We start from the raw sequence: 22,841 nt of genomic DNA, 5'->3' as shown, positions 1-22,841 counted from the left end.
TTGTCATTAACCTACAGAAGGACCCATTTTCTCAATCCAATGACACAAATAATGTGTATACATTTTATTCACAAAAATAATTTGTTTTCGGAATGTTGATGTTAGTAACTTCTTTCAGCAGTGAGCAGGTAGGAAAATTTGCAAATGTAATGGAAACTTAGAAACAGAAGTAAAAAAAGGTAAGAAGCATACTTTATCTTTTGAAAAATTCCATTTCTCTCAGTATAGCAAACATCTATCAAAGGTTATTCTACAGGCATAATGAATGTCATGTTTAAGTCTCTAGGTATGAAAACAAGTTCTTGTGCAATTAAACAAGCATTATCTGAAATAAGAAGAGTACCCATTTTCTTGCCCTAAACTACATGAGGTCCAAGTGGGCCTGAAATCACTCATCTGGCTGACAGCTTCTTAAAAGCCAAACATAATGGCAAATAAATCTGGGTTAGATATACAAAGGCTTTATATTTCTCTCCATAATATCATCCATACTGGAAGGCAGATCAGCATCTTTTGTGAAAACTTCAAAGGCCTTATGCCACTACGCTTTTTGTGAAATATTGCTAATTCTTTTGGCTAATTTTAGAAGCCATCAAATGGTTAATCTGTTTTCAGTAAGGATGGATGGCAATAATGGACATTGGATCTGCATAAATTTTATAAGAACTAACAAGGTCTTCCTACCAAACCAGATTGTTCAGCAATTTGTGAGCCATTAAAAAAATTCCCCAGTATTTTTTTATCATGTTATTTGTAATTAATGGCAGATCTGTATTATTTGTAAAAAAAAAATGTACATGGCTATGATGACCATGTAGAATGTTTCATGTCAAATCTGGTTTAATATACTGTCCAGCAGTCATTGCAAATAAGTCATTTAAAGCTTTTTAGATCTAGCAGTCATTGCAAATAAGTCATTTAAAGATTTTTAGGTCCAGCAGTCATTGCAAATAAGTCAATTAAAGCTTTTTAAGTCTAGCAGTCATTGCAAATAAGTCAATTAAAGCTTTTTAGATCCAGCAGTCATTGCAAATAAGTCATTTAAAGATTTTTAGGTTTAGCAGTCATTGCAAATAAGTCAATTAAAGCTTTTAGGTCTAGCAGTCAGTGCAAATAAGTCATTTAAAGATTTTTTGGTCTAGCAGTCAGTGCAAATAAGTCATTTAAAGTTTTTTTTGGGTCCAGCAGTCATTGCAAATAAGTCATTTAAAGCTTTTTAGGTCTAGCAGTCATTTCAAATAAGTCAATTAAAGCTTTTCTAGATCCAGCAGTCATTGCAGATAAGTCATTTAAAGCGTTTTAGTAATAATGGCCATATTTGATAGCAAATTGGCATTTGTCAAAACTGAAAGATATTGGTGCACAAATGATTTGTCAAATTTGGTCAAACTTTGTTTAGCAGTTCAGCAAAAATATTTTTCTTTCTTTTAGTAATATATTTTACAGCTTTTGGCAGACTGGCATTACAGTAAAACCTGTTATGAGAGACCACCCCTTCTGCCAACCAAAAGCAGTCTCTCAAGACAGGTGGTCTCTCATAAGGTGTGTGAAAATGGACTGGTTTCCAGGATCAATAGCACTGTTGAAGAAGAAAAAATACCCGTACTCACTGTACATGTATCATATCCTTCATTCATAAATCTTGTTAAATATTGCATGCATTCCTCTCAAAATAACTTTATATAATAAAGATATACATTTTCAAACAATATGAATCAAATTTATATTTGAACATCACATGAATATGTTTATTGTTCTTTCTTCCATTGTTAGAATTTTTAATTTTTTTTCATCAACGGTTCTGCCATTGTTATAAGTGTTGACATAATAATGACCAGATGTATTTTGGTTTTGATCAGGTTTTGGGGAAATGTGGAGTAAATATATATTATGTACCAATGAATGAAACCAAAAGACATAATTAACTCATCAAGAAACAATACATTTATTTTGAGATGAAGTTTAAATCAGCGTTATATCTCGACAAACAAAGGTTGTGACCATCTGCACCCGGGTAAACAGATGGTGGCTTGGTGAAACACTAACAAAAGAAATTTAAAAAAAGAATCCAGAAATAGTTCTCACTTACTACTAATAAAGACAAAGAGCTCATTACGGAATAACTGGAAAGACAAACGATATACTCAACCCTACACTGAAGCCATTTCAAAAGATTTCTCACTGAGACATTCAGACTTCTGGCGTTGTGTGGGTTTTTACAAAGATAAAGAAAAAATACAAACCTTTAAATTGACTGCGTATGTCCATCATTACTCCCTTTGATGAAAAAATGGTTAATCTTACAGGCAATTCACATGACTTCAGCACTACAATGGCAGTTAGTGACATGTACTTTAGTCTGGTTTACTGCAGTTTACAAATGACACCATATGCTGGATTTGTAAATTTCACAAAACTGGTAGCTAATTAATCATTTTTTATTTAAAATACTTTATTAGAACAATCTTTACTTTTTATGCAGTCATCATTACAAAAGATTGAATGATGGTTAGTGGTGATTATCTCGTTATATGGTTGTTCAACTGTAGTGTTATTTAATTTTGAACTTTGTTTGCATACTTCGTGTATCCTAAGCTCTCGTGTTTACAAAGGATTAAGTCAAAGTCAGTGATGTCAACCTGTTTTTATGCGATGTGGTTGTTCATAGCAGTGTCGAAATGCATACTCTGCCAAGACATCACAGTCACTGGTCGCGTTTAGCAGGTGGTCACTCATAACAGAGCGTTTATATAACATAATCGATCCGTGAATTATGATTGTGGTCGGAAATGACAGGTGGTCACTCATAACAGTTTTTACTGTATCTGTATAAATTAAAAATACCATACCAGGATGCTTTCCATCAAATAATTCTTCTTTGCAGGTTTTTTTAATAAGTTGTTTCAAGTCTTCTACTTTTGGTACTGGCAGCCATTATTGATAGTAGATCAGTTGAACCAATTTAAAAGATCTTTCTTTCAAATTTAATTAATTCTATTATGTGGTTTTGAGAAGCAGTAAATAGCGATTGTGGACAGATAACATGTAACACACTTGGACTTGTGAGTCAACATGTAACAAAAACCCAACAAGCCCAGGACATTATAAGTTACATATATGTAAATGTCATATATTCCTTCCTTCTAAATGTTGGCCTTGGTGAACAGGGACTATCTGTATGCATGAATTGATAAAAGTCAGGCTAATTTTCCAAGGCAAACACCAAAAACTGCTGGAAACTCTTGCTTGGAATTATTTCCAATAAATATTTGTTGTTGTTGTTGCTGTGGGGTTTAACGCCATATTTCAGCACACGATAGGCTATGCATGGCGGCCAGCATTAATGGTGGAGGAAGAACCCGGGAAAACCCCGGGAAGAACCACCGACCCACGAGAAGCTACTGGCAAGCTTTCTCACATACCCACATTGGCTGAATCCTAGAATCGAACCCCCACAGACAGAGGTGAGATGGCAGTTATCCGTAACGGACAGCGCTTTAGACCACTTGGCCACTCGGGGCCCCAAAATAAATATGTGAATATTTTCAGTAGAGCTCACCGTTGGCTGCTCAACTGTGCAAAGAAGTTTTATCAGTATAGTTTTTAGTATAAATGTTTTGCTAGCTGGACATGCTCGTCAAGTAAATAAATACTTTCTTCAAAATGACCATTTTCCCCGATTCCAATTTTCACACAAGAGCAACTTAAAAGTATACTTTTGACAATTTACAAGAACTGATCAGAAGCATGACTTTTATTATACGTACAATAGCATCCTGGGATGTGTGCAAAAATCAATGTAATGAGATTACTTCCCTTTTTTATGTCCAAAATAGAGAGGATATCTAAGTTTGTTAGCAGATATAATGCAATTTTTCACAACTTCATAACTGAAGTGGAAACACTGTATTAACATTTTCACTTCAATTTTCAGGTCAAATCACACAACTTTTTAATTTAATATTTGTAAAGGCAAAAGCCATTAATTTACATGCATTTTCTCTAGTATATGCTTATGTAAGGAATAACTGATGAACAGAAGTTCCTAAATTCAACAATAATTTTGGAACAGCAACAGTTAATTTTTTTTAGCTTGTACAGATCATACTTCAAAATTGTGTATTTTGGCAAAACAGAACGACTGTATTCATATGAAAATGAAGACTTTTTTAAAAACACATTTCATGCATGGATTGACACTACTGGGATGGTGTAACAAGGAACATAACAGAGCTGTTGTATCAGACACTTTCAGAATGTCAGGGATTGTGCTGGGCTTTGCCAATGTCTGATGTCACAAATTGAGATTTTTTTTCCTTACTGGCAAAAAAATATACCATCTGGCAAACTTTTTGGCTGTTAAAAACTGTATATACAGTCTTGGGTTTGGAGCTGAGAAATTCAAAGGCACCATGACAGGAAGCCACAAACTTGGATATAAAATTGCACTGGAATCTATCGTTACATAAACAAATCCTTTATTCATACCCACAAATCGCCCTAACTTGGCAATGTTATATCATAATCCACTGACGCTGATGTCTGGCCTTAGGCCTAGTACTCTGTGCTGTAATATAACACAAATAGGCATGCTACCTGACTAGCTACAATCAACTGCCTCTGAAATCAGGAACAAGAATGACTACAATCTACCAGGCGATGGCAATTTTTTTCCTTTTTGAAAAATGTACCAGAAAAAAGTTTTGCTGAAACTTCAAAGAAAACTGATTACCTTTGAAGAATTGATCATGCTGTATATATACTAAGCAAAGGAAAGAAGAAAAAAAATCCTCCATCAATGTTTTACAATTATTTGATTTTGCTGCATCAATAACAAACTGGCACTGTGGTTTTTCAAACATCGCCTTCAATAACACATGAACCTTCATCAAAGCAAGCTGAAAGTCAGCAACAAACTTAAAAGCATTGTTTCATTTTTCATAGTCACTGGAACATATTGTACTGTGAAAGTTTCCTGTTAGCAACAAAAAAGTTCATGCTTACGATCGCTACCAATGGTGGTTTAAAACCCCAATTAAAGCTCCAATATTTTGAAACAATAGATATCTGGCTGTCAAGTTAAATGAAAGTAAGACATCTCACAAAAATGTTAAACTTTTTAATTTGTTCACATGTTTTCATTTTCCTATGTACAGCCTCATCCCTTTGGTAGCCTTGGCATCATGGTAGTTTCCTCTGGCTGACCAAAATCTAGGCCAGTTTAAGTACATGTAGCATATAAACAACTACACTGCTAAATCCTACTAGAATAATAAATATCAGAGTGAACTGTTTCGCAAAACATGTTTGCTGATAATGGGATATAGATCAAATGAGGACAACCTTTTTTTACATATTCATTTTAGTTGTGTTTCTAATGGGATTTGACTGATACATGAATTTTCTAACATATGTACTACACAAATGTAAGTTGTCAATATGCAAGTGCATTTCAGACTAATTGTCTTCATTTAATTAAAATTTTCATTTTTTCTCTGCGTAATCCTAGTCACTGATGACAGGTCATCTCTTAAAAATTTCACTTGTATGTGAAATTTCAATTTATTTTCAGCCCTCCCCCTTACTTATCTAAACATTCGCTTATGTCGACTATATTACCTTGGTCTCGAGGATGTTTTGATAAATGGATAGTACTCTATTCTGAAAATGGTGGCATATTTTGAAAATTGGTGACAAAATATTGAGGTTGGCGATATTTTTGGCAGTAACTTTTTTAAAGCCAGTACCATCCCTGGAGTGTAATATCTTTAAAAAAAAGTTTACTTGTAATGATTTTTGTTCTCCATGTTGTCTATTTCTGCATTCAAACATACATTTTTAAGTGGCAATGGCAAGTTTGGAGTCTAGCTTGGAAGCAGATGCAATATTCAATTTTCGATTGTCACTTAGTTTTGGTTTACAATCAACACTAATCAACACCCGATTTATCCATCTTTTTCCAACACGATTCTGATGCGAGTTAAGACTGTAACTTAAAAACTTGTGTTACTGTATTTAATGATGAATAATTAAAACAAGTTTTTTCTTTCATTTGTCAGCGAGTACTGCATGGGTTCAAGTCTCGGGGTTTGGCCAACGTGGGTAAGTGAGAAAGCTTGCCAGTAGCTTCTTGAGGGTCGGTGGTTCTTTCTAGGGTTTTCCCAGGTTCTTCCTCCACCATTTATACTGGCTGCCATGTATAGCCTATATTGTGTTGAAAAATGGCATTAAACCCTACAACTTACTGCTCACTGGAGTTCATTTTTTGGCATTTCTTGATTGCAATTCTTTGACTGCATAACTGTAAGCTATAGCGCCCACAGATGACACATTTTAAGATCTGCACAGCATCATGTGGAGGGAGAGCGAGAGTAGAAAGAATGGAGAGAGATAAGGAGCAGAAGAAAACTGAACTAGGCCTAAATATGAAATATGGGTCTGAATAACACATATAAGTGCAGATATACTTCCTAATTGGAAAAAGTGGTATTGCCACTCTGTTGATGTAATTTTCCTCCCAGTAATAAATTTAATTGTCTATATATATATATATATATATATATATATATATATATATATATATATATATATGGGCCCTGAGTGGCCGAGTGGTCTAAAGCACTCTCCATTACGGATCACTGCCATCTCACCATCATCTGCGTGGGTATGTGAGAAAGCTTGCCAGAAGCTTCTCGTGGGTCAGTGGTTCTTCCTCCACCAATAATACTGGCCGCCATGCATAGCCTATCATGTGTTGAAAAATGATGTTATACAACAATAATATATATATATATATATATATATATATATATATATATATATATATATATATATATATATATATATTGCTTTTAGTACCTTTCATCATAACCTTCTTTTTCTTCTTCTTCTTCATGATGCTTGCCATCTCTAACTGTTCAACATTTGTCTCAGTTCTTGAACCTAAGTATTGTAAAGATATAAATTCCTGGTAAAAAAAATAATGCTGACATAGTCACAAAAAAGTAAATTTTGAAACCTATTATATAAGAATATAACTTTTGAAAGAAATCATTAAATGCAACCATATGTAATATGGTCATTCATGATCAACAGTGATTAAGAAATTGTATGCTTGCTTATAAACTTAGAAACAGTTTCTTTAAAATAAAATGCTACTGATCATAAGTTCCATTACCAAAGACATTTTTCAAAGTAGGTAATGTAGTTTTATAAAACTGTGTTAGCATTACCTGATGTTGTTTAATGTGTGTTACAACCAATTTGTGTAAACTCTCTGGCTTTACACAACTGGAAAATCGTATATAGTTTCAGACAAAATTTACAGAAATATTCTTAACAGTTCTTTTAAGCAAACGAATCATTCAACTGGAATGTCCTGCATCACTCAGTCACGTGCATGTTCATTTACACAAGTACCAATTTTGTAAATAAGTATAGGCAGTAAATGAAACTATGCAGTATAAATTGCAGTCATATTGGCATGTCTGGGTCTGGTCTGTATCTGGGTTCTGACTTGGTGAAGTTTGCACATATAAAAATTGGTCAGTGAACCAAGCTATCTTTTCGGTGGTAGTACCATATAACCTCAATTATAATTCAACTCCTCCAGTTAATGGAATATATATATATCCTATTGGAATGTTAATGGAATATATATATATCCTATTGGAATGTTAATGGAATATATATATATATATATATCCTATTGGAATGTTAATAGAATATATATATATCCTATTGGAATGTTAATGGAATATATATATATCCTATTAGCTTTACAAAATGGTACAAATCTGGGTGTATGTTGCATGAATCAAGCTACAAAACTTGTGAATAAGAGTAAATAACTTGGATATATGATTAAAACAAGAGTCCCTAAAGGGGCTGACATTCTAGTGGTTAAAAAGAATTTAGAGGAATCCAAGTAAAAAGCTATTTCCTCTTTTAACTGCTCGAGTGCTGAAATTGTACATGTTCTTGAGAAACCACAATAAACTAAAAGCTGGTAACAAATATATTTTCTTTTATGTCATAGTTTAAATGTTTACAAGATAAGGTAAAACCACATTCATAATGTATCAGTAGAAAACAATACCACAAAAATCCCAGAAATGTTCTACCTAAATTGTCAGATAATATCCTGTCATATTAAGAGGTAAAAAAAGCAAGTTTAGCAAGGTACGGCATATTACAATAACAGTCAGCTGTCCAGTACGCCTAAGCATCAAAAGGGTAAGTAGGGGATAATGTTGAGCTTCTAATTGCTTCAAGTAAATAGCATCATTTCGGTTATGGTTAACAAGTTGTACAAATTTTGTTAAACATTGCAGCCTCACATGCCACTATCAGGATTGGACCAAATGATTCAACTTTTGTAGTGCATAGTTTAATAGTCATTTTGGTAGACCTTATAGTAAAATCATAAGTGTTGGCAGGCCTGAAACAAGAGGTGTAATTATCTTTATTGAGCCATTCTGTCTTAAATCGAGGAGTTCTAAAACATTTGCTGAAATTAAAAAGTTATTTAAGGCTAGATGTAAACTGACAGATTCTTTTATCTTAATATAGCTACTCAAACTTGTTTTTTTCCAATGACTCAATCCAGATTTTCAGCAGATGGTTCATACCTTTTTGTGCTTTAGCTTGCATCTGCTTCTGCTTCAATTTTTCTTTTTTGGTTAACATTTTGAGCTTTTTCTTCCTCACAAATTCTGCAATTAAAAAAACCCACATTCTTCAGATTAACAGAAATGCTAACCACTGGCATTCTGAGAACTGACCCTTCAGCAGTTATTCAGTGTTTTATGACTTCATATTTGTTGGAAATTAATTTTTATAAGATTCTGTATTTGTCACAAAGCACAAATTACACAATATAACACAGTTCTGCATTGTGAATGATATCAATGCCCATAGCTCTATGAATATTCAGGTTAGCATCATTAAATGTAGGTAAAACTAATTTTTAATTCAACACACTAAATACATGCTAACAAGGTGGTCTGTTTACATCAAATTTTTCTGAGCAGCCCTGACCTATGGAAGAATCAATTTGTTTCATAAGGAGCAAACAGCCTTCCTATTTGGCCATAATGTAGTTGCCTCTCTTTGATTTTTTTGAAGTATCAAAAATGGACTCTACCAGAATTGGGAAGAGAAAAGTATTGTTTATGCATATGAAAACAGAATACATTACTTTTACTTTAGACACATTCTGTCAGCATTTTAAATGAGGAACTAGATCAAGCTTAAAGTTATTTTTAGAAATTCATAGTAACAATGACAAGAGATATCCAGCAAAACTAAACCAATTTTTAAATAATGGGAAAAGTTCAACATTTTATACAGTTAATAAGTTAATAAGTTGAAAAGAAAGAATAATGAATAGTATGCAGTGTTTATAACATCTCCTTTACGACAACAAAAAATTACTGCAAAATTTGAGCAGAATATACATCCTGGGTTTTCTTTACAATCTCGCTTGAACAGCTGGCTGACAAGTTAATTAGCAGACCATAAAGTAGACGAGGGCAACTTATTGTAAAATTATAAACTTTGATTAAGATCCAGTATTGTTTCCAGGTAAACATTTCTTATCTTTTAAATAATTAATTTATCTGGATGATTCTAAATTATAAATATTAAATAGGTTTTCCGGGTTACAAGTTCAAGAAGGTCATGGGGTGTGTATTCATGTTGACAGTGAGAAATTACATTTACATATGTATTTAAAATAGAAATGTGGGATATTTTTGTACATGTTATGAATATTACCTACTCTAGATTAAAGGATGATCATTCTTTCTTTATACAAATTGGATTTTCAAACCCCCCAAAAACATACGTGATCCAATGTTTATAGAAATGATGTATCATTGCACAGAAAAGTTATATATATATATATATATATATATATATATATATATATATATATATATATACCACCATGCTGGCCAATTCTGCGCATTGGGTAATTCTACAAAAATTGGATCACGTGCTATTTTGGGTCAAAAATCCATTTTGTATTGAGAACAAACGATTGTACTTTAATTAAGAAAAGTGATATTCATAAACTGTACAAAAATATAACAAATTTTGACTCGAAATGCATACGAAAATGTGATTTCTAAATGTCAACAGGAAGACCCATTTCATGACTGTCTTGAACCTGCAACCCAGAAAATCCTATTTGCTATGTATCTTTTAGAATCATGCAATAAAGATATTATTTAAAAGATGGAAATGTATACCTTAAAAAATTCGGCATCTTAATCCAAGTTTCCAAGAAGCTGTCCCACACATACAAAATCATCTGCTACCCAATGTGTCAGCTTGCCGCTAGAATGGGTTTCTCAAGAAATTTCCCACAGTATAATAATAATAATAATAATGAGGACTTTGTATAGCGCCTAATCTTTAGAAGCTCTAAGCGCTTTACAACATTAGACAACACCTATAAAATCCGAGACTCGAACCCACGCAGACAGAGTTGAGATGGCAGTAATCCGTAACGGACAGCGCTTTAGACCACTCGGGGCCCCGACAGTGCTGACAGAAACAGTCCAAAGTAATGTATTTCCGTTTCTATAGCCTGATGGATAAACATTACATCTTTTCAAATATGTGTGCAGAATAGGCCAACATATCACAAGTCATGAAAACACGGGGTGGTATCCCGTGTGTCCAAAAATTAATATGATTTTGAACAGAATATTCTGGTGACAATTGCTTCTTTTCAAATGGGAAGCATTGCAGTATTTTATTTTTGTCAATTGGTTGAATTCGATATGTGTTTTGCTTCAATATTGGTGATGGAATCCTTAGGTGTGCAGAAATGCCCGACAGCATTGTATATAAATCTTGGGCGACTTCTTCAACCATCCTGGGGAGACTTCTCCAGATATGATGGGGCAAGTTCACCATGGGGCTATTTCTCCCAAGGCAAGTTCTCCATGTACCAAAACTTAGCACCATATCTAGACACAGGGATACCTTGTCTGTGGTAAGGGGGTTGTCCTGCATCTAAAACCTCGACACTGATATTTATGTTTTGGGTGTCAGGGTCTTACTGCCTAACTAATGGCACTGTGTAGTGTGTTTTGATGTCAACAAACATCATAATGAAAGTAAAATTTCCAGGAATATATCACAAATTGGCAAGTAAAATAATGACGCTTTTCTATAAAGTAAAGTCATAATGTTTTTGTCACACTTGACTTACCCTGATGCCCTTTCTCAAATAAATTCAAATTCTCACAAAAGAAATGGACCTGTTTTCAGGTTTTGTTGGTCTACATTTCAGTTGGCTATAAAGCAATGAAAGCACGGAATGCCGAAGTTGGGTTAAGTTGAAATGTTATTCTTTAACATAATGAATAAAAATATATTATGCCTATTGGAACTGTAAGCAATGTTTCATTTCGTTCAAGAAACATATCCCCCGCATGAACCTACTTGAATATATTTTGGCATACCCGACTATCGTTGCATTTCAACAAATTCAAATGTGTGTCAATGGAACATGAAAATGCGTCCATTTACTAGAGTCAGATATTGATTCCACCAGGATAAAAACAGCACAGTAAGTATATTAATTACCTAACGATTTGTGGAAAAGTGTAGTCCTACAGGTAAGACCATGATGCTGATATTTATGTTTTGGGCGTCAGGGTCTTACTGCCTAACAAACAGCACTGTGTAGCGTGTTTTGATGTCGACTAACATCGTTACGAAAGTCAAATTTTCAGGAATATTTCACACAACTGACAACTAAAATAACTATGCTTTTCTACAAAGTATATTCGTAATGTTTTAGTCAGACTTTATTTACTCTGATGTCTTTTCTCTAATAAATTCAAATTCTCACAAAAGAAATGGACTTGTTTTCAAGTTTTGTTGGCCTACATTTCAGTTGGCTGGAAAGTGATGAAAGCTGGGAATGCCGAAATCGGATTATGGTGAAATATTATTCTTTAACGAAACGAATAAAAACATATTACGCTTATTGGAACTGTACGCACTGGTTCATTTCGTTCAAGAAACATATCCCCAACATGTATCTACTTGAACTTACTTTGGCATACCTCGACTACTGTCGCATTGCAACAAATTCAAATGTATGTCAACGGAACGTGAAAATGTGTCCATTTGCTAGTATCATATTTTCAATCCGCCAGGGCAGAGACAGCACAGTAAGTATGTTAATTACACATAAATTAGTAGAAGAGTGTCGATATGTGTGTGAGATGTTTCGAAACTTTGATTACTCATTCCGATGTCAACATCGGAACACCGATGTCAACATCAGAACATGCTATACAAGGCCGTTATTTGGATAGTAAGACATAGCACTTAAACAAAACCAACATAGGCCGTGTCTTACATTGTAGGACTAGGGAAAGTGTTGATATGGGATGCAAAGTGTGAGATATTCCTGAAACTTTTACTCGTTTAGATGTCAACCGATATCGGAACACGCTATAAAAGCCCGTTATTTGGATAGTAAAATATAGCACTAAAACAAAAAAATAACATGCGCTATGTCTTATATTGTAGGACTAGTAAGGGGGTAGAAGCAAACGGGAGGTTATGCAAAATACTACAACTTGTAAGCAACAATAACAGCCTGTTTCCCCATCAGTCGTGTCGAAAGCATATGTAGAATTGAAATATATAAACGTAGAAAAGAATACACTATTTCTGCTCTAACTATGTGAATGAATATTCCGTAAATAAATCAGTTTTTAAAGGTAGTCTATTGCTTTTTCTTTTTACACGTGATTACCACCTTTCGCAATATCAGCCATTTTACCAATTGCGTGGATTGGTGTAAAATTTTATTCTTCAATGTCATTAATATAATAAATATGTTCGACAACCATTCCAAATATCTGAATGGTACAATAATTATATATTTCTCTCCCCCTTCTGATAAAACTGGTTTGAATTTAAGCTTCTGAAAATCAGTCTAATTGAAACTGGTTTCAAACATCAATAAAGGACATTTGAAAAAAAAAAACCAACCAGTCAAAGTATTTAATGATGGCTGACGCTGATGGTAAGAAACGTTTCTAATGACGCTATATCAAGTCTTGTAACTAATCTTACATTAATACAAAATGTTTTCCTCAAGTATAATCACTCAGCATGATTTGTGTTTTTGAGGTTGTATGAATGGCGTAAGTGACACGGTGGAATTCACATTTTTGTTCATAGTCTTGATGTTTTTCGTTTTTTTTTTTTTAAATCAGTACCGAGTTACGTCAGTAGGGCGGTCCGACTAAAGACCCCAAGACACCCTAGACTGCCCCAAAACATCACAAAAATGTGAGCTGCACAGGATACATGTATAAAATTGAATAAAATCAAAAAAATTAGTAACATGCGTTATTTTATAATTATCATGTAGAGTTTTTACCTTGTCGTTAATCGCCAAGGGAAAATAAAATCTTCTGCTCTTAACTACAGGCCAGGTAGGAGATGTGAGAAATTTAAAGAATTTTTTTTTATTAAAAAAATCACATAGAAACACGATTAATGTTCATGCCTGATATCTCACAGATCTCTGATAAGGGCTCAATATTTCTTAAATTCTTCATAGAATATATGTTAAATCTTTTTATATGACTAGAGGCGGTACGCAAAACAGTCAGAATCGCAGGATGCAACATTAAATTTTTCATTTATTTTATTTTATTTTATTTTATAAACCTGTTCTTGAACTTTTAATGACAAAATCTGGTATGATAGATCTGGTCTCTTTTTTTCACTACATTGATACTTCTTAAATGCTTTACAAATTTTTTCAGAATAAACATAGGAACTGCTCATGATGGTAAATGTGTACAACAGTAATCTATCTATCTATCTATCTATATATATATATATATATATATATATATATATTGTTACATGTTTAGGCTCGAATAAACAGTAACACAGAAAGAGTGAAAACAACAAGCTTTTTTTACAATTTAACAAATAATTTATTTCCATGGAAATATTCTGTAAAAATGAAAAAAGGAGAAGAACTTACAGTTTCAAGAATCAAATCCAAAAATAATCTAAGAATAATCCACAAATTAAATTGCAAAAGTCCTAGTAATAAATGTTCTAATAATTTCAAGTTTGAATCCTGATGAAAAATCTAAGATGGATGATGATGACATATGCTGTAGTCAGTACTGTGCTTATCTACAGTTCCTTGTAGAAATACAAATAATGACACTCCAGTGTTGGAAACCCAAATTAAATTTGTAAGCAATCTCTTTCCAAAATTTCTGTGTTAGCACTCCACAAAATATTTCCAGAGAAAAAAGAATTAATCCTTTTGAAATCCAACTGATCTAAAGAAAATTATAACTCAAAATCTGGCTACAACTAAATAACTTGACATCAGTGTAAAAAGCCCAAAACTGAGAAATCTCTCTCAAAGCATCTCTATTAAAACTAACAAATGCGTGGTAATGGAAAAACCAGAATTGTGAAATTGAAAGGGGGGTCACGTGTTTGTGTTTATGTCACGTACACCAAAAATGTATTGTTTTAAGTGACTAAAATGCTGTACTGAGTAACAATAGGCATTCTTTTACTATTTACACAATTAAAAAATGGTCCTGTATAATCTCATAGGAACAAAAACATTTTAATTTATCAGTTTGTCAGGTGTTGCCAGTTTCTGTCATTACACCGTGACGTGTAAGGGGGCATGCATCAATCAATATTTACAGCTTTGGTAGTGAACCTTCCCCCTTGCTTTTCATACTCTGTTTTTACTCATAGATTGGTATCAATGCCTCATTAATCTTCTGAAACTCTGATGCTTGCCTAAGTGAAGAAGATAGAACATTGATTCCCTTTGTCACCTTATTAATGCTAGAGTTGTGCAAAGCCTTCTTCAGACACTTCACCTCTAGCTTACTTATGACAGTAATTTCTTCATTATTATTTTCTTGATTTCTCTCTTCTCTATTGTCTTGATTCTCTTATGACCGTATGCATTGGAAAGCAATTCAGCTCACCTTCTGCCTTTATATAAACTCTGACATATCGTGTTACCTGACAAGTCTATTCATAACTCGATCATCCCATCTTAATATTTGGATACACGTAGTTATGAAAACAGCTAACTGAAGATGCTAGGGAAAATCACTACAACACTTCTAATAAGGTGAATCTACTCATGTTATAACCAGGGTTATTACAAGCCATATTTTCTCATGAATATATTTATTTTTTAAATTAACAGTGTCATAACAATTCCTGTACTGTTATGGAATAAAACACTTTCAGTAGGTCTTGAACTCACTTTTACATGGTTTTGCTCTCTGTGATTACACTACTAGTTCCAATAAGTAGAATCTACTCTTTATATATTGTACCTGGATTTTAAAAGCCACTTATTCTGATGAATACATTTTTTTTAATAGTAATAAGATCATAATACATGTAATTAAGAATGATCTGTAAACAATTAGAGATAGTAAGCAAATTGGTTGTATATACTAAATGTAGGTGATAAATAAAGATTTCAAAATTAGTAAAACTTTTTTTTACCTTCACTTAAACACAAGTCGTCATGTAAGAAGCATACAAATTTACAAATATCTCATAAATGTTCATGTCTTTGTTTTGGAACTTAATCACATCATTTCTGCTCACTAGGATTCAACACAAGATCATTCAAACCAAAATTAGGACTATGCATCCTGGGAACTCAATTTGAGTATAATTTAGAATGACACACCTTTCCTTTATCATTGCTACTGACATTTTATCAGTTGTTTGCATTTAACACATGCACACTGGAGAGAATGTTGGCATACCTCTATGTTGATGTAATGTGGCTGACATTTCTTTAGATACTGTACTTTTGGAAATTGTACATGATCTAATCATGCCACACTGCTAACTACTAGTAAAATGACTGCTCCCTTGTGCTAAAAAAATCAGCCTGAATTAGTCTGGGAAAATGAATTTTGCCAGACTAGACAATACCAGCTTCTGAAAGTGCAATGAATGAATTACCAGATATATATATAAAATGTAAAAAAAATGTTATTGGCTCTGTTATATACAATTTGCCTTTCAAGTTCAGGAAGTGAAAATGACCAAGTGGAGCTAACACTTTTTTGAAAGGTGCACATCTGGAGTAAGGCGAAGCTGTATACTCTATAACCCATATTACACCCATCAATCATTCATCAGAATAAAGGGAATTAAAGGTTCTTTGAACTATACCTAAGATATACAAGGTCTTTTTTAAATAGTGTAACCAGTGAGGAAAACCAGGGAAATTCTTTTTCTTTAAAATTCTAACCCTATGCAAAATATGAAACTGTAGAGCGCCACCAAAAGGAGACAGTATGCTTCATTTGAGAATACCAGGCATTCTTATACACCAAACTTCATGTTAAACATTTTTGGTTTGCAAAAAAAATTGCTTGGGTGGCCATTATAGCAATAATTTGCCTTCCTTAGCAGTGAGGTGAACAATCTATTTTTTACTTTGTTGTTAGAACTGTTGAGACCATTTTGATCAAGCCTTGCTGGAATGTTTGCTAGGACATTCTCTGACAGAATTTCTGTTGGTGGTGGTGGCTTCATTACCAATAGTGTGATTTTCATAGCAACCACATAGAGAATTAATTTTAACATCTCCAGAGCAGCTGAGGCAATTTTGATCAGTATTGTAGGAATGTACCTTAAGACACGCCCTTTCAGAATTGTTATATGATGGCTCACATAGCAGTTCTGTGCCTGCCACAGCATCCAGCTGGAAAACCTATTTTTGACCTCTTCTCAAGCATGACCAGGCCAAATTTATCAAATTTGTAAGATTGTTTTTAGTACTTGACCTATCAAAATGTGTCTCTGACATGTCTCCCATAACAATGGCTTATCTTCCATAGCAAACATTTGAAAATCTATTTTCAGCATCTTTGATTTATCTATGTATGAACATTTCCTTTAGGACTACCTAGCCCAGCTAAAAATAATCAAAGTAGAAACACAGTTAAACAGTATGTCAATATCTTCTAAATACTTGTAGCTGGAATGTACCATGATATGGGTGTCTTCAGCCCAACTCACCTGCCTTATTATTACATTTGTATTTTAGACCAATGGATGCCAATTAAGTTGTATCAGGCTCACTTTGACTTCGTGTTAAGATGTGTGTTCCCATCCCAATCCCAACCCCAATCCAAAGTTATGATCTCAGGATATGACAGGGCCCAAGTTGTTGCATGCAGTAAATGAAATTAAAGAGATGCTGTAATACATCTTCATTTCAATCAGGGATGATATGATTTACCATTTTTAGCTTAGTATTAATACCTGGTCTTAACACAGGTGAGCTTATTGTATATTGGCCATTGTACTGTCATACATCATCTTTAGTGCATCCATCAACAATTGCTACTTCTACAAAAACCCACCTGCCACCAAACCAGTTTCAACCAAACTTGGCAGAGTGGAACCTGGCACAATTAAGACCTTTCACAATTGAACTTGTAAATGATGCTGATTTGTGATAAAATGTTGCCACCATTACTTACAGTAGAAAAAACAAACCATTAAACAAATTCTTCTCAAAAATAAGCTCAACCAAGTTTGAGGAATTTTGACAGAAAGCATCCTGGTTTGTAAGGATTTCACATTTGCTAGAAGTGATGCCATTCTGCAATTAAATATGGCCACTGTTACTTAAAACAGAAAAGCCTTTAAATTACTTCTCAAAAACTGCTGAACTGAATTTAGAATTTAACCAAACTGGTAACAAAATATTATGGTATTTGGACTTTCAAGTTTGTGAAATTTATGCAGACTTACCATCAAATATGGTTACCAATACTAAAAAATGAAAAATATTTAAATGACATCACATAAACTGCTGAAGAGAATTTGTCAAAATTTTACTGAAAGTGTCCAGTTATCAATGACATAAAGAGTTTTCAGATATTTACAAATAATGCTGATGTGCCGTAAATATGGATGATGTTACTAAAAATAGAAATAAATCTTTTTCTAAAAAAACAACACTCAAAAGAGTTTGACAGAAAGCATCGTGACACAAATCGCTTTTAAATTTGTACAAATGATGCCAGTCTGCTATCAAATTTAGTTGCTGTTACTTACATGTACAATAAGAATTAAAACTTTAAATGACTTCTGAAAAACTGCTTGATAGAATTCTACCAAATTTTCTTGAAAGTGTCCAGGCATAAAGTTTTGTTTGTGTCTGACTTTTTCATGCTGAATACTTAAGTCAGTAAAGGTTACAATGACTGATTTTATTAAAAGTTATCTTTGAGTGATTTATTCCATGGATGGGCCATATAATCTGTACAAACACCTTATCTCTGAGGAACATGTAATGAATGACATAAACTGTGTTAAATTGTGCCATCTTTGGCAGCTGGAGTAGCAGTTTCCTGCACCAGTAGTATTTTGCACAGAAAGGCTGCTAGATTGAGTGGAAAAATTATGGAAGAACAAACATCAACCCTGTTCTCATCATAAAAATAGATTCAAATTATAATCTGGAAATAAATTTTTGCATGCCAGATTTGTAATATGTATGAAGTCATAGCTCTAGGTTTCATATAATTCAAATTCATGTACATGTATGTATGATTCTGATATACATCTTTTGGAAGCAGATGGACAAAATACTTTTTACAGGCACAAACTAGTTGATTGCAGAGTAAGAATAAAGATGCAACTAAATTTGGACTAGAGAGTGTTTACTGAATCATGATTTTATGCACAACCTAATTTCTTTTGTTATCAGTTACCCCAAAATGGTACCATCTGTTATAAAAGTATGGAAATATCCCCATGCAGAAAAAGTTGATGATGGTGTATGATTAGAAATATTATCTAATTTCAGATGTTCCTCCTCTGGAGGACATGTCAGGCCTGATAAAGCAGGTGGACGCCTTGCGGGAGATAAAACAGAAAAAGAAAACTACCATGGCAGCTGGAGATCAAGAAAAAGCCACAAAGCAAGAGACTAAGGCAACTGGTTTATAACTTAGCTATCACTTGCATTGGTTCATAATTTTCATTTTGACCTTTAACCTTTAAATCAAGACACTCTTGAGGTTTATAAGACCCCTTATCAGCCATGCAGCCTAAGGGGGCAGGGGCCAGTTTTTATGTACAAATAATTTAATGATGCAATCAGTGACCTAGTATAAAAAAATCATAAAAAATCAAATACGGTACACAAGTGAGGTCAAAAAGGTCCATATTTTTGGATACCTATATTTTAAAACAAAGCATAAGAATATTATCCACTTGACCAAAGAAGTCAATGGCAGTTCATAGCAGAAGAAGTTTATTCACCCCAACTCCAAATTTCTACCTGCAATTTTCATGTCAGAAGGTCATATTTGACACCATGTAATGCTCACTGTGCAAATACAAGCCCTTTTCCAAGATGACAGCTCTGCAAAACTGTGTGCACTAAACAGGCTGATGCAATTGAAAATAGTTGTCATCCAAGCCATTTTTTAAATATTCTACTTGCTTCAAACCCATGTATTTACTGCTATGGAGGCAAATTCTTCTTCCTAGCTGACTATTGGTATTTCACTATCAACATACTGCAGAATAACTATGGAAGGTGTACATGCCTGATTTAATTTCAAGAACAACACAAGTCCAAAACACCTAGTTCACAAATATATCCGTATCTTTAAACAGTAATAATAGCTGAAAAAGTCACACCATAGCCTTAAGTTAAGAAATTTGCTAGGTGCCAATTTATGACACTGTACCCTGCCACCCTAAGAATTTTGCTGAAAATGTTTATATCAAAAGTTGCATACATATCACATATTTAGACATTATCTATTAAAATGGTAAAAGGAAAACGTTTTGTGCACAAAACTAAAAATGGTAATATGCTTTTAGAAAAGTGACTACTTTGCGGCAAAAACCACTGCATTATTTACATTGTGAATTATGACTGACTGCAGTTCTTGAAAGATTTCAAATTGTTTGCAACCTATAATGCTTTTGGACTTTGTTTACCACCATAGCATCAGGACAGAATCAAAATTCCTTTATAATGTTTCATAAATGTGAATAAGAGATTTGGAAGTTATAAATTTTAAGAGGGAATAACAGAAATGCTATGTTAGTTGTCAGTGACAGAAGTGAAAAGTTTCTATAAACTCTTCTGGCAAACTACCGCTTCAGTGGCCTAGTGGTTAGAGCGCCCGCCTTGGATGCGGAAGATTGTGGGTTCGATCCCCGGCCAAGTCATACCAGAGACTTACGAAAATGGTACTAACAGCTGCCTCACTTGGTGCTCAGCATTAAGAGGTTAGTGTTAGGACTGGTCAGCCAAGTGCCAGGATAATTTGACTGTGTGGGACATCATGCTACATGTCTGTGGCATGATGCCCCAGTGCTAGACATCACTATAAACTACCACACTGCAGACATCATAGTGATATGACTGAAAAATTGTTAAAGCTACATTAAAAATCCAAATCATACACACACACACTCTTCTAGCAGACTTAAAAAAATCACACATTTAATTAAATAATGTGCTTTAGAAGTACTTTTAGACCAATATAAAACAAGCAGTTCCAAACCTTTCATTATCATTCTGGAGATGCTAATAGCAGCAGTCTTGTTGTGTGGGTGTGTGTTGTTGGGGGGGGGGGGGTAATCACAACAACAGTCTAGCTAATCTGGAGAGATCAAAGTTTAATCAGTTAACATTAGACCAGGCTGGAATATTGATATACTGATGTGTGGCACCTTGTTAAACTTACGGATAAATTCATTGATACAAAGCCACTGAAATTGACCACATATATACAATTATTCAATACAATTTAACAGAGAAATTTCTTCTCAGATACCAATTCACTTACAACTGACTTTTATGATTTCTGAAATTTACAAAATCATAGTAAATAATAAGATAAGGTATAGAACAAATATTTACAGTAGAAAATTCAGTTCAGGGTAAAAAGCATTTCACCTGCTTGGCTTTAATAAGCAAGTCCATAAACAGGGATGGTCCTGGCTTTTAAAAAGCTGTCGCCAAAAAAATCGCCAACCTCAATATTTGGTCGCCAATTTTCAAAAAGTGTCGCCAGATCAAGTAGTGTACATTTTTTCAAGTGTTAATTTAGTCTATTAATGTAACAGGCAATGAAAATTACAAAAGATGGGTAGTTAATACTCTAATTACAACAAGCATTAACAAAATGTTACACAGTGTTACATGAAGATCCGTCGCGATTTTAGGGCTGCCCACTTGTTGAATGCAGTTTCAAAGTCTAATTTTTCACACCTGTACATGCTGATTCTCATTAAATTCTCGAGAGATGAGATGCAGAGTTTATTTCTGATGTCAGTTTTTATGAGGTTCATCTTACTGAATCCACGTTCACAGTCTACAGTGCTGACAGGTGACACCAGTAGTCTCTCAGCAGCCCTCCTCCCCTTATGGCTAGCTTCACAAAGCTTGTAGTGAATTGCTTCCTAATTCCCAAGAATGATCACTGAATGCTGTATAAATTTTCTCGACAAGCAAAATATGATCTCCATTCCCACGAATGAAACTTACAGGAGTCAACACCTGGCAATATTGGACCGTATATATAAGCATAAATTCACACCCAATTTAGGGATTCTTTCACTCCTGTATTTTGAGAAATAAATAATTGTTATTAATTATGCAAAACTGTTTTTTTGTGCTATTTCTTGTTGCGGAGTTTAAGTCTCTGCAGCAGTAACATGGATTGATGGCAAAAGGAAAAGATCAATGAGTAAAATGCTGCACTGGCGACAGATATAATTGTGACTGAGATTTTTTTCCATTTGCTTTGTATTTATACGCAGTAGTCGGTACTTCAAAGGTTATCAGTTTTCTATGAAGGTTCAGCAAAACAATTATATTGGTATATGTAAAAAAAAAAAAAAAAAAACAACAGAAGGATTAGCCATTCAATTAATTGTATCTGTTCTATTCGCGTCTTCAGAAGTCGGTCAGTTGTAGGTATAGTTCAGTAGCATGACTGACAGTATCACAGCATACAGTACTCAGCCCAGATGTCCGCATAAGCAGATTATGATGTAACAATACACTGTAAAGATGGGGTTGTCAATACGAACAAAGGATCGTTTGTGTAACAGATTGATTTCAATGCATTGCTTAGTCAAGTTTGTGGCTTCCTTTCATTCTCCCTTTTAATGTATCCAGTCCAAATCCATGATTGTATGTACAAATTAAATAACCAAAAAGTCTGTCGCCCAAAAAATCGCCAGATGGGGTATTTTCGTCACCAATAAGGAAATAAATCGCAATTTGCGACATTGGCGAAGCCCAGGACGATCCCTGCATAAAGCAACTCCTGTGGTGGCTAAATCTGTCTCTCAAAGTCACTCTCTTGTGTACTTAGATCAGAATGAGTATCCGGATGAGATTCAAACTATTGCTTCTTTCAGCATGACTAACCGATTAATCCTAATCTTTTACCATGCAAACTGAGACCTGCAAAAAGAAAAGAAACAAATGATATTGATGTACTTTTAACATTCAGTGAAAACATAAGGATTTCAGAGGAGAAACTGTATGTGTATTGTCAAATGCATGAAACTGCCACTTAATTTTAGCTTTTCCCCCTATGTTAACTGAACCTAGAAATTTCAAGATGTATACATAACATTGAAACATTTCCTATTATCACCCAAGTGTGAGATGTGAATCTCTTATGTCAACTTCACAGTGGGGTCATGAAGGTAGAAATTATGTCGGTGTGTTAAAACTTTCATTCTTCTCACCAAAATATAGCAAGCAATATGCT

At 33.9% G+C, this 22,841-nt stretch overlaps 2 protein-coding genes across 3 annotated transcripts in view; one reads left to right on the top strand and one right to left on the bottom strand.

Annotated features, from left to right (window-relative positions):
* Positions 1-12,918, bottom strand: part of LOC149797225 (uncharacterized) — a 128,293-nt gene extending 115,375 nt beyond the window's left edge. The window contains exons 1-3 of one of the 2 annotated variants that reach the window (XM_089961914.1): positions 12,791-12,918; positions 8,631-8,714; positions 6,859-6,942 (exon numbers count right to left, since the gene is read on the bottom strand). In XM_089961914.1, coding sequence (XP_089818040.1) covers positions 6,859-6,942; positions 8,631-8,714; positions 12,791-12,809 — 187 coding nt within the window. In that variant the 5' untranslated portion in view covers positions 12,810-12,918. Of the gene's footprint in view, positions 1-6,858; positions 6,943-8,630; positions 8,715-9,435; positions 9,476-12,790 lie in introns of those variants that run through there. The other variant, XM_089961913.1, reaches the window with a different exon arrangement.
* Positions 12,919-12,954: 36 nt separating this feature from the next.
* The window catches only part of LOC149797224 (uncharacterized), a 29,679-nt gene continuing 19,792 nt past the window's right edge, over positions 12,955-22,841 (top strand). The window contains exons 1-2 of the mRNA XM_089961911.1: positions 12,955-13,060; positions 18,896-19,023. Of these exons, the coding sequence (XP_089818037.1) occupies positions 13,042-13,060; positions 18,896-19,023 (147 nt within the window). The 5' untranslated portion in view covers positions 12,955-13,041. The remainder of the gene's footprint in view (positions 13,061-18,895; positions 19,024-22,841) is intronic.

This window comes from Sinohyriopsis cumingii, chromosome 6, assembly GCF_028554795.1.
Source record: "Sinohyriopsis cumingii isolate HCF-2022 chromosome 6, ASM2855479v2, whole genome shotgun sequence".
NCBI classification, from domain to species: domain Eukaryota; kingdom Metazoa; phylum Mollusca; class Bivalvia; order Unionida; family Unionidae; genus Sinohyriopsis; species Sinohyriopsis cumingii.
This window is presented reverse-complemented; position numbering and strand designations above follow the sequence as displayed.